Genomic DNA, 20,530 nt, shown 5'->3' on the forward strand with positions numbered 1-20,530 from the left:
GAAGAAAAGTGTGTCCTTACAACTCTCATCAGACCAAGCCATCATGGTTAATGGTGAGGATGATGGGATGCAATCCATCAACAGAACCATATATTGTCAATCTGAAATTCTAGAATCTAGCAACAGAGATAACATTCCAGTGTATGTTGATTGCACACAGATAAAAAATAGAATCTATTTAAATCAGCCCAATTTGAATTTTAATCAGCCCAATTTGATGTATGTTCTTTTTTTAAAAAAATGACTATAATTGAGCCTCATCATCCTTTTGCTTTATTTAAAGCAAAGGTGCATTTAAAAAAAGATATTACCTATGGATGAACAGATCCTTAATGAATTTACACAACTGCCTATCAATATAATGTTGTTAAAAGATACCAAGCAGCATATATTTAGTTTTTACGATATATAACAAGTATAATTTAAGTTTAAAGTCAACATCTGCACTTTATTATTGCTTATAAATGTTACAAAAGAAGAGAAAAAGGAAAGATGCTCCCTCCGAAGTAGAATAGGTAAATATTTAACTTCTTACTTTCCTCTTCTTTGTGCTCCAATTTACACTGAGGAGTGTTCTTTATTGTCCCAACTGAAACCTATCATTCAATTGAAATTAATTTTTATGGAATGAAGCTCTGATAAGTTCTATTCGATCACCCCAAAAGGAAGATGCATTTTGTTTTTCTACAACATTATGTTCGTGAAGCTTTAAATTGAGAAAACTGCCCCAATATTGAACTGAACATTTCCATCGTATATTTGGGACTTACATGCCTAACTACGAAAGGCGGCCTGTGCTCCGCTTCTGTTTTGAACCGAACACCTCTCAGGTTCAGGGAAGATGATGGCGGGTCCTTATCTCTGCAGACTTCATGGAGACGCCTTCTTGAGTTCGGCGATGAGGAGCGGGACTCAAATGACCTCGAAAGTCTCTTACAACTCCGACTTTTTGCTGCCTTATGTTGCACTGGTGAGATGCTCCTTTTTTCGGGTGATGTTGAAGGCTCCCTTTGTAACTTGATTTTATTGCGATCCTGCAAAATATATCTGGTTTGTAATCTCAGGAATCAGTTGGGAAGGCAATACAGATAGTTCTCCACTTACAACAATTCACTTAGTGACCATTACATATGAAGTTACATATGAAAAACATATGAAGAACAGTTGCAGGAACTGGGTATGTCTAGTTTAATGAAAAGAAGGACTAGGGGAGACATGGTAGCAGTGTTCCAATATCTCAGAGGTTGCCACAAAGAAGAGGGAATCAAATTATTCCCAGGACAAGAAGCAATGGGTGGAAACTAATCAAGGAGAAAAGCAACTTAGAACTAAGGAGAAATTTCCTGAAAGTTAGAACAATTAATCAGTGGAACAACTTGCCTGCAGAAGTTGTGAATGCTCCAACACTGGAAGTTTTTAAGAAGAGATTAGATAACCATTTGTCTGAAGTGGTGTAGGGTTTCCTGCCTGAGCAGGGGGTTGGACTAGAAGACTTCCAATGTCCCTTCCAACTCTGTTATTCTATTCTATTCTATTCTATTCTATTCTATTCTATTCTATTCTATTCTATTCTATTCTATTCTAGTCTAGTCTAGTCTAGTCTAGTCTAGTCTAGTCTAGTCTAGTCTAGTCTATAACGGCACTGAAAAAAGTGAGTTATGACAGTTTTTCACACTTATGACCATTGCAGCGTCCCCATGGTCACATGATTTACATTCGGATGCTTGACAACTGATTCACATTTATGATGGATGTAGTGTCCCAGGGTCATGTGATCCCCTTTTGTGACCTTCTGACAAGCAAAGTCAATGGGGAAACCAGATTCACTTAACAACCGTGTGACTGCACTGATTCACTTAACAAATGTGGCAAGAAAAGTCATAAAATGGGACAAAACTCACTTAACAAATTTCTTGCTTAGCAACATACATTTTGGGTTCAATTGTGGTCACACGTTGAGGACTATCTGAATTAAGAATAGAGATAAGGAAAAAAATAGATTTGAGCAAATATAATTGGCTCTAAAAATGACAATTTATTAAAATTACTTACACTATACCACTTGCTGTGAAGAAGTGGAAGTTCTGTAATAGTTGTTCTTGTTGAAAATTCTAATTTTGGTGCAATGCCCTTTAAACAATTTTAACATGAGGAATTAATATAAATAAATGCATGCAGCACATGATAATACATTAATGCACTACATGAGAGTGCAACTATTTTTCATTGTTGAAGAACATCAGGTAAAACAGAAATCAATTTAAATTAACAATTAATATGTGCATATACTTATAAATTACTTCAAATAAGCATGTAAAGGTTGCATCATAAACTTACCGATTGCTTCCAAGTAATATTTTTATTTGCAACTCAGATTCTAGCTAGTAGTTATGCTGAGCTATCGTATCATTTCAGTTATCTCAGGGAACAGCAACATAAGGGTTGATTAGCAAATTGCTTAGTTTGATTGACATATGTCAATTTCTAACTTTATATAGACTATATTTCCTTCCAGCAGAAGGGACCAATGAGTTTGTTAGACCTACTTAGTTATTATAGGTAATCCTTGACGTATGTGATAATTGAGCCTGAAATTATGGTTGCAAGATATGTCGGCCATTAAGCAGGTCACACGACTGACTTGATATTACTTTTTTTTTTCAATAGTCATTAAGCAAGCCAATTGTCCACAATGGGTATTTTTTGTCATAAACCAGAAATAGATGTCAGTTTCTGGCAAAAAACCATCATAAATTGTGGTCATATGACTACAGGACACTGTAAATGGTGGGCAACTTGGGCCAGCTGCTGATGGCCTAAAATGTGATTTCATAATTGCAGGGGGTGGGGGGGAGGCAGCCATCAGAACTTCAAATCCAGGTTTTAAGTATCTTTTAGGGGTCCGTTATAACTTTGACCAGTCATAAGTCAAGAACTACCTGTATAAGTGCCTACTTTAGATAAACCATGACACAATTTGGGAAGGAAAGCTCTCAAAAAGTAGGTAGCCACAGCTGCCATTGTAGCTTTTTGAAAGCTTCTGCCATGCCCCTAGCCTGGGATCAAGCTTCAGGTTTTTGATATCTCTAGCCTGAATTTATGATATATATACACATATATCCCTCAGGGCTCTTAAGGTCACTGTTTCTGTTTCCCAACATTATTTCCATTTGGAAACATAAAAGGCACTTTCAACATTGCACAAGAATTAAATACATATTCAAAAAAGGATTAACAGATTGAAAGGAGTTCTCCGTCAACAGCTTTATCAGATGAAAATAAAGATGAACGATTAGAACTCTTGTAAATTTTTAATATATGTTTTCATAAAACAATCATGTGAGTTGGCAAAAATTGAGGGAGAAAACCCAACAATTTCCACCTAGGAAATCTCTTGTTATTATCTTTCATAATTCTGGGGCTGTCCAGACAACTGCTGAGAATTATGGGGTTTTAATTCTGGCCCATTTCAGATTAAATTAAAGCTGCACTAGCACATAAGATTAAAAAAAAAATCACACCCAAAACTTTGACGCACGCTTTGTCACTTAAAAAATAATCCAAATTCCAAGTAAAAAATTAAGCTCTTCCCATACAGTGCAATGGTTTATCACTAACTTACTAACTACTGTTTTCATGATGTCAACTGAGGCTATCACTGTAGTATATTTTACCCTTTGAATGATCAGAAATGATTTTACTATAAAGGGCTTTGTGCTTTGAAGAGTTTCTAACTATATAACATTCACAAGTAAAAAGCAAGAAGTTGATAGATCAAATAATTCCTATCAAGATTGGGTTACTAAGCAGACATTTCTTTCTTTGGTAGATGAAATCTCATTTCATACCAACATACCGGGAAAGAAGGATGGGTGTTCATTAATAGCTCTCGATCCACTCCAGGATATGAAGGAGTCAGCTTTGGCTCAGGAAACAGAAAATACCGAGTGTTTGTTTCATAAAACGCCAGCTCTTTTCCATCTGAATAGTAAACAGAGAATTGTGGCCAATGAATACATTTGATCAATGAAACATACAATTTCATTACATTGTACCATATTTCAGAAAGACAAGTCCCACAAGGAACACATTTATGGCACATTCTGTCCCACAATGAACAACCAATAGAATTCATACATATAGTAAGCATTGGATCCTGGGTTCTTCAGCCAAATGGAACAAGCAATATGTTCACATGTACAGCTATTTCTTCTTTACACAAGCAGATAAACTAACCCAACAGAGAGATCACTGCATGATGAATAAACCCTGTATTATTCCCAGGTGGGCTAAAAATATAAAGCAGTTTCAAACAGGGTTTGTTACTGACTTACAAATTGTGGCTTGTTTAGATTTCATAACCCCAAATCCCCTAGTCAAACAACACGGTAAAATTTGAAAAAGGGCTTGTACCCACAGGCAGCTAATAACCTCAATCGTTTCATTTACAAGAATGACTAGCTTATGTGCTGCATGCAAAAGCTTTGCATTAAATCCTTATGCCTCAGTGCAAGAAGAAGAAAATGTTGATGAAATTCCAAGAATCATGACAACACCTTTTTAAAACACAAGAATCCCCAATTGTACAGAGACCTTTCTATCTGAAATCAGAGGATATATCATATTATACATCCAATTAAAGATTTCAATATCTGAAATGTGCTGCTGAATCATATTAGGAACACTGCTGGTGTGTGTGTGTCTGTGTGTGTGTGTGTGTGTGCGTGAGAGAGAGAGAGAGAGAGATGGAGGGAGAGAATGAGAATGTCACTTAATAAAACCTTTCTTCCACTGATGATCTTTTCCTTTTTTGCAAGAAATTACTTCAGTGTTCTCAGGTGATCATGAACACCAGTTTCCATATTTCTCTCTTGAGTTATAATACAGTTTAGGACGATAAAGCTGTCTAAAGCAGTTCCAGGATTTGCTCTATACAGGTAGTCCTCATTTAGCGACTGCAATTGGGATTGGCAACTTGATTGTTAAGCAAAGCAATTGCTAAGTGAAAAATCGCATGACTCACATTTGCTTATGATTTTGTACTGACTGTAATGGCAAACACATGACTGGGAGAGAAAAATTCAAGGATTGGTTACACAGTTATTTTTTCATCGTTGTTATAACTGCAAATGGTTGCTACCTGAGGCAGTCGCTAAATGAGGTTTACCTGTACATCCTATAAGGGCAGAGGGATCATCATAGTATCATAGAGTTGGAAGGGGCCTTGGAGGACCTGTGAGGTGGAAGTAAAAAAACTCAGGGTGGTGGCTACAACCACATGATCAATGATGGAAAAAGGGGGCGGGGCTTCAGACTGTATACTCGTATTTGCCCTTCTGACTTTTTTAAACCCGCCCCTCACAGACAAACAAAGACCAACCACCTTTCCCCTCCCTTTGTAACAATCTCTAAATAAGAATCCTTACACTGAAAGGAAGCCCAGCATAACTGGTTAGAAAAGGAGCTAGATTTTGTTTTGCCATTTGCAAAAAATGAAACATTTAGGAGCAAGGCCAATTTACTTAGCTATCAATGAAACAACATTCTTCACTAGAGATTAAAGAGGATTTTTCCCTTCAGATGCACAAGCGCATGCTTCAGCTGCAGTGAAGCAAATTGCTAATTGCATTGATATAATTTAAACCTAGCCATAGGAAAAATGGATAAATATAGCACATGCGACTGTTTCTTATTGTAAAATATGTCATTTTTCTCAGTGACATGGGATTTAATTTTCTGTTCTCCCTGTCCTCCGGGATGCATCATTATTATATATAATTGTATTTGACCCTTCATTATCTTGAAGCATGTGGTATCACCAGAAAGTATTGTCTGTTCGCTTTCACGCATTTTGTCAGCAAGGATTTATTTTTAGCTTTCAATAGCAAAGCAAAGACATTTAATTTCAGAATGGCAAGATTCACAGCAATGTCCAGTTACCAGAGAGGGAGATTTTGCAATGAAAACATATATATGTCTCCTTCAAAATAAATCCCAGTGAATTCACCCAGTGAACGGTATAAAAAATTTCAACCATATCCAAATGGTTGAAATACACCAATGTAAAAGCATAATCAAACCCCAAAGGTTTCAAGGATACACAGGGTTTATTGTGATTATTCCTACACCTCATAATAACACAAAATTATATGTTCTCTTGAGAAATAGCCACATGTGATGATACAAGACGCCATGAGAAAAAGCAGGAAAATAGTCATTCTACACTGGATACGTGGGTGCATCTGTCTGTGAACTCCAAATACTCATCTTTTGTTTATCTTATCACAAGAGTCTCTTTGTGGTTTGTGTTGTTGTACCTCATTGGTCTAAATAAAAAGATGAAGAGGTCTTAAATGTCGGTCATTCAGAAGTCATTGCAATGGAAGTACCATCAGAACAGCGAAAATCCCTTTCTTTTTGGATTGGTTATTCTAGAGTTTGTGATGAAAAATAGCTGAAAACTCTGTCTCAAAATCCAAGAACATGCCTTGGAATTAATTGATTTGTTAGGCCACCGATTTGGCTACCATGGTATAATAATTAATGTTTATAACCTGGGAGGAGGAGGAACCCTGAAGTTATGCTTTCTTCTGTAATGAAAACTTGGCGCAATGTTGCAAAACTAGAGTGTGATGCTATATTAAGCTCTTGGCTGATTAGCCCTTAGTACCACATTCTATTTATGGATGATGACTATAAAAATTCAATGTCAAACTGCCCTGTTAATTTGTAGACAACTTTCAAAATCACGTCTCAGCAAAGAACATATAATATTAAGATTCTGTTCACCATTCACTTTTTAAATTCTCTATTTCTTGGTCATTAATTTTAGGAAGCTTGTGAGGGGCTAAAAAGTTGTCAATATCATGAATGTTAAGATACAACTATTGCAATGTGAGAATATTGGTTATTTTCCAGTATGTTATCAACACCGTTAACATACTTATAAGTATGTTTGTATAATCTTCATGAAAACCACCACTGCAGTGTATAACAACTACATGTGCCTATTTTTAATGCTAACTACAGAGCTTTCTGGATCAGAACTTCCACACATGGTGAGTCATGCTATAATAACCTTGCCTCTTGACCTCTGCAATATACTCCACAGGAACAGCCTTTGTTAGATGGCCTGGAGCTTCAGTTGGCGCTGAATGTTGCTGACTTGTTACTCAGCAATGTGCAAGATAAATCTGAATCTACTGAGGAAACCTTACAATTGGAAAGTAAAGATGATACAAGCAGACAGTGAGGAATATAAACGTTGTGATGAAATCCAAAACTTGAACTCAGGAATTCCAAATCACGTCTTAGCAAATGTCCGCAGAGTGAATAATATCAGAAAGAATGAAATATATCCCCATTGTTCATTAACATGATAGCCAACAGAACAGACAACCTATTCTCTTTTAACTAGATTGTGGATCCACCTTCAATGTGCTACTAGTCTTCTCTTCCTATAAATGGCATGCTATTAAGTATATTTTTATGTACAATAGGCTAAATCTAAAAGCAGCGGACAAGGGTAAAATTAAGATTTCCAAATTTAAACAAGAACTCATAATTTTTATTTTATTTTTTTGGGAGGATCAGTATTCAGACCATTGCAAGGGAACAGAGTTGTGCAGGTCATCATATCTTAAATGTCCTAGGAATCTGTGATACTTTGCTGTTTGAACAATAGTGTAGAACAGGGGTCTCCAACCTTGGCAACTTTAAGATGTGTGGATTTCAAAGCTGGCCGAGGAATTCTGGGAGTTGAAGTCCACAAATCTTAAAGCTGCCAAGGTTGGAGACCCCTGGTGTAGAATAGTGAGTTCCAGTGCTGCCTTAGGCCTTGGACCATACCATCCCATCCCATCTCATCAGGTTGTTGTTGTGGGAAAAACAAAGGAGGAAGGATTATTATTTATGTTCTCTGCCTTGAATTACTTATAAAATAATAACAGCACGATAAAAATCAATAAGTAAATAAAGAAACAAGGATCAGCAACCCAAGCCCTGTTGGATTTCATTAAAACCTAAATCAAAAAGAGGAACCTGAGTGGCACAGCAGACTAATGCTACTGTTAAAAGGTAGTATTTAGCTTCCAGCTGCCTGCAATTACTGCGAGTTCAATTCTCACCAGACTCAAGCTTGACTCAGCCTTCCATCCTTTCTAAGGTAGGTAAAATGAGGACCCAGTTTGTGGGGACAATAAGCTGACTTTGTATAAAATATACAAAAATATGAAGGCTATTGCTTAACGCATTGTAAGCCACCCTGAGTCTCCGGAGAAGGGCGGCATATAAATAAAAATAAAAATAAAATAAAATAAATAAATAAATAAGGAGCATTTTCAGGCAGAAAAGTAATTACAGCTGCCATCCTCATTACTGGAGAAGAAAATACTGAAACAGAAACAATATAAGACTTAATTTAAAAATAGGTTTCTTGTTTTCTTAGAGTGGCACAATAAATGGAATCCTAATGAAGTCCAGCTAAGACTGAAACAAGTGCTTTATAATGGACACTTGCTGAAAGTGGAGTCCATAAGCTGGACTTGGGAAAGCAATGTAAAGGATATTAAGACCAAAGAACATGAAAGGAATCCAAAAATTCTTCAGCATAATATGTAGCCTGGCAGAATTTTGCAAAGAGATCATTGTGGAACACTCTCACAACTCAAAAAATAAGGACATTGGGTGAGAATGATCCGAAAGTGATTTGCAGGTATTATTTTTAAAATTAAAATCTATCCCAAATCCCTATTCTCCTGTACTAAAGTTGAGCAGAACAGCTTTTTGCTGCAAAACAACATAACAGAGAGATGACTAGGAAGTCTACACGGTACATTCTAATCAAGCATTCTTTTAAAGTGATCAGAGTTACACATACATTGAGAAAGAATTATTGCCTGTACATGGAGAAGTTCCATTTGTTTTCGTTTGGCCAAACAGTGCAGGCCCAATAAGAACACAAACCTTGAAAATGTATTGCATAGAAAGTGTTGCCAGGTGCCCTGAAGAGTTTCAAGAACTCTTAATAAAATTACAATAATTTGATATATGAAAATTCCACAAGAACATCTTGCACTGGGAGAAACTTCATACAGAACATTCCTCTATAAATCAGCAAAGAGGATTTTATAGAGAAGGACACAGAATCCATAAAGGTTACAGTACTTAACCATTTTCTAACACTATTGACAGGCAATGGGAATACAGAAGACCATAGATGAAGATGAAGTTTTACAGATGGTCAGACACTGGAGGAGTGGCCAGACTACATATGAACTACCAATGGAGGCTTAGTGTCCAAGATGGGACCTTATTCAGGGGCAATGAGGCTATTCTCTTTCAGGCTTTGCAGTTGGACATAATTAAAAGAAAGTACATCTTCCACAAAAGTACTGATAGCACACAATCTCACTCTAAGCCTGGCATAAATGGCCAGATGAAAATGTAGAAAACAGTGTTTGCAAATCACTGAGTTAATTTATTGGATTTTTATTCTAATTTGAGGGAGAAAGACTCACGGTCAAATACCAGGTCCTAAGGTTAAGAGTTGCTTCACTCACTGTGTGATAACCGATGTAACAGTCTTGAAAAATAAGTCACAATTTATATTTGGGGAATTTAATGCTTTCCAGACATAGTAGAAATCATAGTTTCAAACTACTTCACCTGCTTATTCCCAGAACAATTAAAAAGCACATTCAGTTGTCAAGATAATAATAATCAAAGAAAACCAAGAAAGCTGGATCTAATTTATACTGTTTTCTTTCATCCCTTTAGATGTTTTTGCAGGACCCAGATCAGAGTTTGACTCAAGAACTGATGAGTTGGTGACCATCCGAAGACCATAATTAAGAACCTGGATTTTAGTTGAGCAGAAAGTAAGATGTAAATATATTGATTAAGCATCTTTCTGCCTTAAGAACAAATTGCCCAGTGGAGGGGTGTGTGTGTATACACATACTGTATATATGAGATAGCACAAAGAGCAGAAGAATTGATTTATGAAAACATTGGATACAAATTCTGAAGTGGAATCACAGGCAATTGTAAAGCCCCAACTCATCTACTGTTGATGTGGGATCAGATTGATGGAGATTGACACCCCAAAAAGATATTTTCCCTGCTTGATCCACAACATGTAGTGGGCCCAGTTATTAAAACTGGAGATTGCAGGACCAGAAAAGATCAGCACAAATACTTTTGGCTGTCATCAATTTCAACACTGCCAGGAGAGATCAACCTTTGCTGTTGTACCATGCCGTAAAACTTTGGCTGGGTTACTTCTGCAGAGATTCATTTCATGAGGGCATATAAACAAAATTTAAAAATATAATAATATTTGAACATTGCTGTTAAAAATAATATTTTTGTGAAAGTAGATGTATCAGTACGGATTGACCTAAATTGAAAAGAAGTAGAGAAGCAGAAAGTAGGACTAAAAAGACTTAGTCCTTGCTCAGAAGGCCTATTCTGCCACCCTGTGTTCACTTCCAAGAACGTTTTAACACAAGCAAGCATAGTGGCTTCCCTGAACTTTCAATTATGCACTGCTCTCTGGGCATTTATTTTGCCCAGAATGATTTCCAATTTTGTGGGCCAATGAATACATTAGAAATTTTCAGAACATGTAAGGGCTGGTGGGTAATGCCTATTCCTTAAATGGTTTTTGTAGGAGAATAGGCATGACCAATCACAAAACATAGTGTTTCAATATAAAATAAATGTGGAGATCCGAGTTCTCAAACTCAAAGCAATTCTTAGTATCTTTCATGAAAAGAAAAATCACTCCTAAATCAATTTTCCAAACAGAACCTACGAAATAAAGACATACATCCTACACACAGCAAGCTCACAAAAGTGCACTCAGAATGTTTATTCCTCACAGAACCAACTCACCATCCTTCTGCCATTCATATTCTCCAATTTTCTCAGGATTCTAGCCCTCGCTTCACAACCATGTTACTATTTCCTTTAAAATAGGCCTGTCCAATCTTGGCAAATTTAAGACCCATGCACTTCATCTCCCATAATTCTCCAACCGGCCATGCTGCTGAGAGTTGAAGTCCATTCTAAGAGTTGAAGTCCACGAGACTTAAAGTTGCCAAGACTGGATGCCCTTGCTTTAATCTCCATGATTATATCCCTTGCTCTAAAATTGTCACAGTTACTCCAGAACCCATCATTCATGTTGACCTCAGGTTTCCAGGCTCCTTTTCTGTCTTTTAGTTTTAACAGAGATCCAGAATGGGTTTCAATGCCAATCACTGGCCTCCAGGCACTATCAACTTCCTACAATGCTAGGGGTAGCTTAAGGAAATAAGGACTGGGGCTAAAGAATTAGCATTTGTCTTGTTTATGCATGAAATGTTACATAAAAAAGAAGCTTTAACAAAGAAAGAATGAACTTCACAGATTTCTGAGGAAATAATATTTTTCATATACAGGTAGTCCTCAACTTACCTTTACTTACCTTCATTTAGTCACCAAAGTTACAACAGCACTGAAAAAAGTGACTTATGACCATTTTCCTACTTATGACCATTGCAGCATCCGAGTGGTCATGTGACCAAAATTCAGATGCTTGGCAACTGACTCATATTTATGATGGTTGCAGTGTTGTAGGGTCAGGTGATTTCTGACTTTCTGACAAGCAAAGGCAATGGCGAAGCCAAATTCATTTAACAACCGTATTACTAACATAACAATTGCAGTGATTCATTTAATATATGTGGCATGAAAGGTCGGAAAATAGGGCAAAACTCACTTAACTGTTTTGTTAGCAACATATATTTTGAATTAATTGTGATCCTAAGTCAGGGACTAACTATTTAAGTTTCATACTGGAAACTTCAGCTATATAACTTCTGTTCAAGACCACCTCATTTATAACTAATGCTAGTGATAAATATGGCAACATCAGAGATCAAAAAGCTCACTTCATTGTTTCCTTATTAACTCTTCCATTACAGGATAGATGAGATTGAAAAAATATTTCTCAAATTTACCTGAAGGTATCAATTCAGATAATCGAAACTTTGCCACGTTTTCTGAAAATGAGAGATCAAACATATTATTCATGAGAGTAATAAGCAAATATAACACTTATGTGCAAAAGTGCTCAAAACCCTAAGAGGAACATGTTCTTAGATCTTCATATGGTATTACCATATTTTAGTCTTCAAGGGCCTCCCTTTCATTTTAGTTCACTTTAATGCAAGATAGATACTGAAAAATCATTTATTGATTTATTTGTTTCCCGCCTTTATTATTATTACAAACAACTCAAAGTGACCAACATATCCAATACACCTTCCTCCTCCTATTTTCCTCACAACAACAATCCTGTGTGGTAGGTTGGGGTGAAAGAGAATGACTGGTCCAAGATCACCTGGTTAACTTTCATATCTAAGATATCCAAATATTACTTCCATCTATTAATATTCTAATCTATTGTAGGAGGGGAATAAAAAGCCTTTCTTGAAATATTCCCAAGCCACATATGATCTTCAAACATATTCCTGAACACTACAAAGAAGGAAATACAAAGAGCAGCACACCGCATCCCTTTTTTCTTCACATTCTGTATTTTTAAAAACTATACTTTCAGTTGTGATTTCACCTGAACCCTGAAAGCTCAGTTTAATCTTTGTTTGATCTCATTATTAATAGTTTGAGCAAATCAATCATCCAAGCTCAAACAACATCAGGATAGCAGTTCCTGATTTAATTTAAAAGTAAAAAAAAAAAAAAGGTTCTGCTTTTGATCCTATGCACTGCCACACAAGAACAGAAAGAAGGGAAAGATTTTGTATGACTCAAGTTTTGGCACATAATAGGAAAATGATTGTTTATGATGTCTGAACCAGATCATCTGTAACATCTCTGGCTATATTTTGTGATAATGCCTACAGCACCTTCAATCTGGTCTAGTTTGGTGAATTGACATGTATTTCCCTCAACGCATGTTGAGTGGGAAAGCAGAGTTAGAATGGACTCCCAAGAGGTTAGGGGAGATGACTGTTGATGATACAAGTATTGCAACTTCACAATGCACTTTATGCCCTTTTTATACATGTGTTTTGTGGCACTGCAACAGCTATCAGGCCAATTATGGCTATATTACTGAAAAACAGAGTGAATACATGACCAGAATTTCAAAATGATCATTTTATATTTTTATAATGTTAAATATCACTGATAGTAAATATTGTACTATTTACTCATTTATTAAGGGTTGTATACCTACTGTAATTGCCTAAGTACATTTAAGAACTAATGAATTAGAATGTTGGGATCTCTTTATCTCATTTTTTTTACTAAATGTGTAGTAATTAGTCTGATGGTTGTTGTGGTAATTCAATAATTAATTTTGTGTTTCCAACATCTCTTTTTATACCTCATTATTTTATTTTTATGTCTTCATGTATTTAACTTCTTTAAAAGAAATTTGTATAATACTGATCACTGACCACTCAAAGCAAATTTTACTTGGAAGACCAGGGAATATATTTTGGGAGACTTACTTTCTAGCAGTTCTACAACGGTAATAGGATCTGTAACATTTTCAAATACCTACAAGAATAGAAACAAAAAAGGACGATAATAAAACTGTTAGATTTCTATCCATTGATACCAATTGTCCCAAGTTAAGTAATATTCCGAGTCTTCCTTATTATTTAATTCTAAAGTAAGTTTGTCCATTTCTGCACATTCAAAAATTTTCCGGATTATTGCAGAGTCTGTTGGAATAGTGGACATTTTCCAATTAAATTAAATTAAAAATAAGGAATGGATAGAACAAAATAAGATATAAAATGTGATTAAATATGTCGATTAAGTAGGAATATATGGGAATAGATGAAGAAAGTTAAGAATTAAGTACTGTCAGAAAGACGTTGAATTGTATAATTATTACGGATGCATTTTTGTTATAGAGGTATTTTAACTTGTATTTTTGGATTTTAAGTGTTAATAAAGGTTTTTCAAAAAAAACTGTTAGAAATAACTATTTGTTCAAGAAAATTTCATCTGATTAATATTCATCCTTTCAAATTTTAATAAATTGACTGAAGTTAAATACACATAAATATCAAAATGTCAATATAGATGTTTTTGTACTAATGAAGGAAATTTAAAAGACCCTTTACTGTTATTCATCAGATAAAATAACCATTACTAAATAAAACTGTCTGAATTACTAAGTTAGATTCTGGCATGCAGACACTGTGGTAGAAATCTGCCATCATTAACTATTAAAATAAAGCAAGGTTAATTTACATTAATAAAACACACCAGAAATCCTTTAAAAAAGCACCCACATAATACCCATAGTATATGACAACCTTTGCATGATGGTAGAAAGCAATTGGCCAAAGTTAAGCCATGCTAAAAAAAGAGAGAGAGGGAAAGTTTACTCATCTTAAAAAAAGGACTGGGTTAAAGGACACAGTTTTGCCTTCTGCTCCCATCCTGCCTCTCTGAAAAACTGATGGAGATGGAAGGGATGGGGAGGGGAGCAGCTGCTGCATTACGGCAGGAACCACTGAGTGGCTGATGAAAAAAGCAGCATCAGAGAGCCCCCAAAGCAGCCTCTGAGGCCTAGAGACACTATGGAAAATCAGGATGGCAGCTGCTCTACAGTAAATGTCTCGCCTGATATTTATATTCAGTGAGCAGAATCCTGAAGAACACTTATTTGAAATGATTGGAACAAACATTTCAAACGTTGGATTCCAACAAAGGGCTCAAAGACATCTGCAGTCGGGGTACGGGTCAAGATTGCAGCCATGATCTGTGATCAAAGTCCCAGCTCTTTTTCACTTACGTTGTACACGTAACATACATAAAACTGGGGTGAGCTGTTGATCCCACCATGGCTATTCCCTTTCTCGGCAATTAACATTTACAAAGTGCAGAGAAAGCGTAAGATACAAAAGGCATCAAAGGCAGAGGATAGAAGAAAAGCCAAGGAAATCCTATCTAATCCTTTTTATGCCTACACCCTTCCCTGTGCCTTTCTATTCTTTTTCATCTCTGCAAACCAACCGTGTATCGTAAGAAGAAAAAAAACTACCTATGTACTAGATGTGTAAAATGGCTTTCAAAATATTGACACCTCCCACAGGATTATAACAGGTGAATGTAAACTGCAGACAACAGCTTTCCACCAAGCATTAAGAAAAACAGCCTAATACGAGGGTTATTTAATATTTCATCACTCTGCCTTAGAATGAAGTAGATACTCTTTAAGACATAACTGGGCATCTGCCAGGAGTATTGTCATTATCCTTTGCATTACAGATGCTGCCTTGACAAGAGATTGGGTGGGACAGATGATCTCTTAGGGATTTCCAACGAGGCTATCTTGCTTGTGACCTTCCATACTTATGGGTCCAATCAAAGCTTACACTTAAATAAGAAACCAAGCCAAGACATTGGGCATTTCTGTTTGTTTTTAACATACCTTCTCAAACCACATTTTCTCATGGAACAAGAGAGGGAACACTGGAGGAATGCAATCGGTCTCCTTGCACTGGCCCAGGATACAAACAGTGAGATAAACATCGTTCTTCTCTGTCAAATACACACCAGGGCAAGATACCTTTGATGAAAATGAGATGAGATCACAACCATCATGAGGTGGTCAGAGTGCGCAATGTAAAATACAGGTAGTCCTCGACTTACAACAGTTCATTTAGTGACCATTCCAAGTTACGGCACTGAAAAAAGTGACTTACGACTGTTTTTCACACTTACAACCATTGCCACATCCCCATCAAAGAAAAAACCAGGAAGTCCAGGTGCCTCTTGAAAAACCACCTTTGGGATCCCCATGATCACGTGATCAAAATTCAGATGCTTGGCAACTGGTTCTTATTTATGACGGTTGCAGTGTCCCAAGGTCATGTGAAGTCAATGGGGAAGCCCGATTCACTTAACAACTGTGTTTCTAACTTATCAACTGCAGTGATTCGCTTAACAACTGAGACAAGACAGGTCATAAAATGGGGCAAAATTCACTTGATAAATGTCTCACTAGCTAGAAATGTCTTTCTAGCAACAGAAATTTTGGGCTCAATTGTGGTCATAAATTGAGGACCACCTGTAAATGGGACATTTGCCACATCTAGCATTATCTAATTGCTACATCTTCTACCATTTGCAAAATTATGTACAGCTCTAATGAGACACAGTAATGTAGACATGGGATGGCTTCGATATTTCCTTGGAAATGTTTGCCATGGTAGAAAAAGAAGACCTGTCAGATAAAATAGGTGGGGAACCATCCCACACTCTGCATGGCTTGCTGTGACCTGACACAGGAAGTGTTACACATGGCTGTGTGATACTGCATGGATGTAATGTTAGGTTGACTGAGGAGGACAGATGTTCTTCTACCTGCTGGAGGTCATAGCATTCCATCTGCAAGTGAATGTTGTGCTTCTGTTTAAAGTTTTTTTAACAGTTTGACATAAGGATAGAATAAACTTAGGGTTAGGGTTCTAAATGTTTTATCCTAAAAATAAATCTGAGGATTAGCATTAGGAGATTTTGGACATAGCAATACTTTAAAAATTGACATTAAAGTTAAGGTGGAATTCTGGGGCAATACTTCAGGAAAATATTCTGAAAGACTGAAGTTGAAGTTAAGGTTAGGGCTAGATTTCCTTGAAATCTATGATAAAAATGAGGGTGAGAATACAACATGAATGTTTATGCATAGTGCTATCCTTTGGTTGATCTTATGAGGAAGATAGAGTGCTAAAGCAATATCTGAAGTACATATTATTTATATACGTAAGGATAAGGATACGGCTAGGTTTAGGGTTCCTTGAACTTGGTGAAGGTAGTAATGGTTAGGTTAGAGTTGGGATTCTATTCACCCAAATGTGACCCGCAGTAATAATTCTTAAGTGCAAATTATGCAGAAGATTCTCTTTAAGCATAAAAAATACTGTATAATGCTCCCCAATTTTATTTATTTATTAAATAAACAAACTTATATGGCTGTGTGACTCCAGGCAGCTTTACATTAAAAACAATTAAAACATTTTTAAAATCCTATCATAGTTTAATGGATTTTAAGTTTAAGAAAATTGAATACATATAAAAGTTTTGCCTATCCATTGTCCTATTATTCAGTTCTCACATTAACAAAAGTCTAAAACACAATCCATAAAATTGCACTGCATCCTGGTTTGGTTTAAGATACCTTAAAAATGAATTAAGCTTTCATATGAGCGCTGGGATTAGAATGCATTCTTATGGGAAGTAGTGATTATTAATATTGATTGTTGATTAATAGTATTAGTAATAATATTGATTAATATTAATAAATGAAATTCAATGTAGAAGTAAAGTTCTACACTTAGGCAAGAAAAACCAACTGCACAGGTTCAGACGAGGTCAAACTTGGCTCAATGCCAGTAACTTTGAGAGGGATCTTGGAGTCCAAGTGGACAATCACTTAAATATGAGTCAACAATGTGTGGCAGTAGCCAAAAAAGCAAATGCAATTCTAGGCTGCATTAATAGAGGGATAGAATCAACATAATGTGACGTATTAGTACTGCTTTACAAAGCTTTAGTATGGCCCCACTTGGAATATTGCATCCAGTTTTGATTAGCACAATATAAAAAAGATGTTGCGATCTGGAAAGAGTGCAGAGAAGAGCAACAAAGATGATTAGGCGGTTGGAGACTAAAACATATGAAGAATGATTGCAGGAATTGGGTATATCTAGTCTAGTGAAAAAAAGGACTAGGGGAGACATGATAGCAGTGTTCCAGTATTTGAGGTGCTGCCACAAAGATGAGGGAGACAAACTATTTACCAAAGAACCTGAAGGCAAGGCAAGAAACAATGGATGGAAACTAATCAAGGAGAGAAGCACCTTACAACTAAGGAGAAATTTCCTAACAATGAGAACAATCAACCAGCGGAATGGCTTGCCTTCAGAAGCTGTGGGTGTGCCCCATCACTGGGAGCTTTCAAGAAGAGACTAGACAGCCATTTATTTGTCTGAAATGGTATAAACTCTCCTGCTCAAGCAGGGGGTTGGATTGGATGGCCTCTGAGGTCCTTTCCAACTTTGCTATTCTATGTTCTAGTATATTGGGAATTGCCTGCTGGAATAAGTGTTAATGTGAATATTTGAATTGGCTCTAGGACGAAGTTACAGTACAGGTTAGGATTGGTTGAGGCCTAGCTCAAATTTTGTATTGATATTTCAAATGACTTATGCTTCATGTTAATTTTATATATATTTCCCCCCTAAGAATTATTCTTTCCTTTCACTTTGGAGTGAATATGTTTTTATGTATGGGTTAAGGTTAGAGTCTAGATGAAGTTAGGGTTAAGGATTGCAGAAAGTATATGCTAATAGTAAGCATCAGGGTTAGTGTTATAGAGAGTTTTAATGCATAGAATTCCTTTAAACTTATATTATAATTAAATTGAGTGTTGCAACAATCCTTTGGGAAAATAATCTGATGGCCAAAGGTTGAAGTTAAAGTTAGAAATCTGTTAGCAAGTTAGCAAGACGGTTAGCACCAGGAGGCAATTTTATAGTGATGATCTTCGGTTAATTTATCAAGTAAGATTTATAAGTAGGGCAATGTCTGACAGAATATTGTTCTTTAATAGATTGAGTTTAGGGTTAGGATAAAATTTTTAACACTTATTAACCTAGGTCGGGAGCAGCTCACTTTAGCAGTGCATGTAACACAGAAAGCAAAAAGTGACTTTTGCTTTTCTTCAATGCCATTTTTGGATTAGAAAAAAAATATATTTGAATCAATAATAACGATTGCAAAAATGTCTTGGGGTGGGGTGTAAAGGGACAGCAGAGCTGGATCACCGAGATCGGGAATTGCCAAATTTCTCCAATTATTCTCTTTTGCAGCTTCACTAACGTTTTGCAGAATAGCAGGGCATCTAACGACACGAACCTTCTATCAACTATCCCCACCACCACCACCACCACGCACGCACACCTTCCATGAACCACTGAAAGTAGAAAAGGCACATTTCCCAGTCCGGGATCATGGGGGGGGGGGGCTGCAAACATTTCCCGCTCCAGCTACCTTTGCAAGATTCCCCCTTGCTGGCTCCGCGCCCCTCTCACCGCATGGATCTGCAGCTCCACCACTACTTTCAGTGGCATCCCCACCAGCTCTCTCGCTCTCGCTCTCCACCCGAGGTCTCGGCGCGAAAAAGGGGGGGCTCGGCCACGACACCTGTCCCGTGGAAGGAAAAAGCGTCGCGTCACCCTGGAGACGCCAACGTTCCAGCAGTCCCGGCTAGGCGGAGGGGAGGGGAGGGGAGGGGCCTCGGGGAGGCTTCAGGCGGGAGTGCCCGGGTCGCCTCGCAACTTCAGGCGTGGGGAGGTGGGGAGGGTGAGCGGGGGGGGAAGGATCCCTGGTCGCGTTGGGGATGCGACTTCGGTTGGACTCCCGGTTCGCGGCTGTTCTTTCTGCGCGCTCAGTTTCTCCTCGCCCAGCCTTCGGGAAAGGGGATCGCCAGCCCCGATCGAGCCCTTTGTCGCTTCCAATATTGACAGTTCAGGGATTTCAATGCAGCCTGTTACATTGCGGACCAAGTTGTTTGAAAGTTGCTTGAATTAAATGGTCCGTCGCTTCCCAATTTGGTGCAATCCAGACTCCAGGTGTTTGAAAATAAACTGAAAACTTCTCTTCTCTTTTCTTTTTTCTTTGCTTGCCTTTCTCTCTCTCCCCCTCTCTCTCTCCCTCCTCCCTCCCTCCCTCTCTCTCTCCTCCCTCCCTCTCTCTCTCTCGGGAGTGGATGTATGGACCAAGTTGTGAAAGTTGCTTGAATTAAATGGTCCGTCGTTTCCCAATTTGGTGCAATCCAGACTCCAGGTGTTTGAAAATAAACTGAGAACTTATCTTCTCTTTTCTTTTTTCTTTGCTTGTCTTTCTCTCTCTTCCTCTCTCTCTCTCCCTCTTCCCTCCCTCTCTCTCTCCCTCTCTCCCTCTCTCTCCTCCCTCCCTCTCTCTCTCTCTCGGGAGTGGATGTATTGACCAAGTTGTGAAAGTTGCTTGAATTAAATGGCCCGTCGCTTCCGAATTTGGTGCAATCCAGACTCCAAGTGTCTTATAATGAACCGAGAACTTCCCTTTTCTTTTCTTTTTTTCTCCTTGTGTGACTTTCTCTTTCTTTCTTCTTCCCCCCTCTCGGGTGTGGATGTATTTCTTCCCAAAAAACAAAAGGAAAAATGGAGCACCATCAAGGCTCCCCGACCGGGAGCCTTTAAATCTGTCGGCTCAGCTACTAATTGGAGTTGGTGGGAGCTCAGCCTATCTGGAGAACAGCAACGCAAATACTTGAAAGATCGCTGGATGATGCGCCGTACATGTTCCTGTATTTTTTTTTTTCTTTGCAACAACAACAACAACAAAAATCAGCAATCCCGTGTAGTGACTTTAAAAGAAAAAAAAAAACCTCCGTGGATCTTATATACAAACACAGGCGGGCGGGATCGCTTGTATAGCTGTTATATTTTTTAAG

The 20,530-nt window shown here is 37.4% G+C and overlaps 1 protein-coding gene and 1 long non-coding RNA gene across 3 annotated transcripts in view; one reads left to right on the plus strand and one right to left on the minus strand.

Moving 5' to 3' along the window:
• SPATA6L (spermatogenesis associated 6 like) overlaps window positions 1-20,153 on the minus strand; it is a 30,305-nt gene extending 10,152 nt beyond the window's left edge. Inside the window, exons 1-7 of one of the 2 annotated variants that reach the window (XM_034410336.3) lie at window positions 19,128-20,153; window positions 15,464-15,601; window positions 13,524-13,572; window positions 12,006-12,047; window positions 3,857-3,981; window positions 2,053-2,130; window positions 771-1,034 (exon numbers count right to left, since the gene is read on the minus strand). In XM_034410336.3, coding sequence (XP_034266227.1) covers window positions 771-1,034; window positions 2,053-2,130; window positions 3,857-3,981; window positions 12,006-12,047; window positions 13,524-13,572; window positions 15,464-15,601; window positions 19,128-19,166 — 735 coding nt within the window. In that variant the 5' untranslated portion in view covers window positions 19,167-20,153. Of the gene's footprint in view, window positions 1-770; window positions 1,035-2,052; window positions 2,131-3,856; window positions 3,982-12,005; window positions 12,048-13,523; window positions 13,573-15,463; window positions 15,602-19,086 lie in introns of both variants that reach the window. The other variant, XM_034410337.3, reaches the window with a different exon arrangement.
• LOC148115149 (uncharacterized) lies at window positions 868-4,653 on the plus strand. The gene is made up of 2 exons (XR_015732266.1): window positions 868-970; window positions 3,830-4,653. It is a non-coding gene; the product is annotated as an uncharacterized LOC148115149 (long non-coding RNA).
• Window positions 20,154-20,530: the final 377 nt, after the last annotated feature.

The sequence above is a fragment of the Pantherophis guttatus genome, chromosome 2 (genome assembly GCF_059756535.1).
Source record: "Pantherophis guttatus breed Tessera chromosome 2, ASM5975653v1, whole genome shotgun sequence".
NCBI lineage: Eukaryota > Metazoa > Chordata > Lepidosauria > Squamata > Colubridae > Pantherophis > Pantherophis guttatus.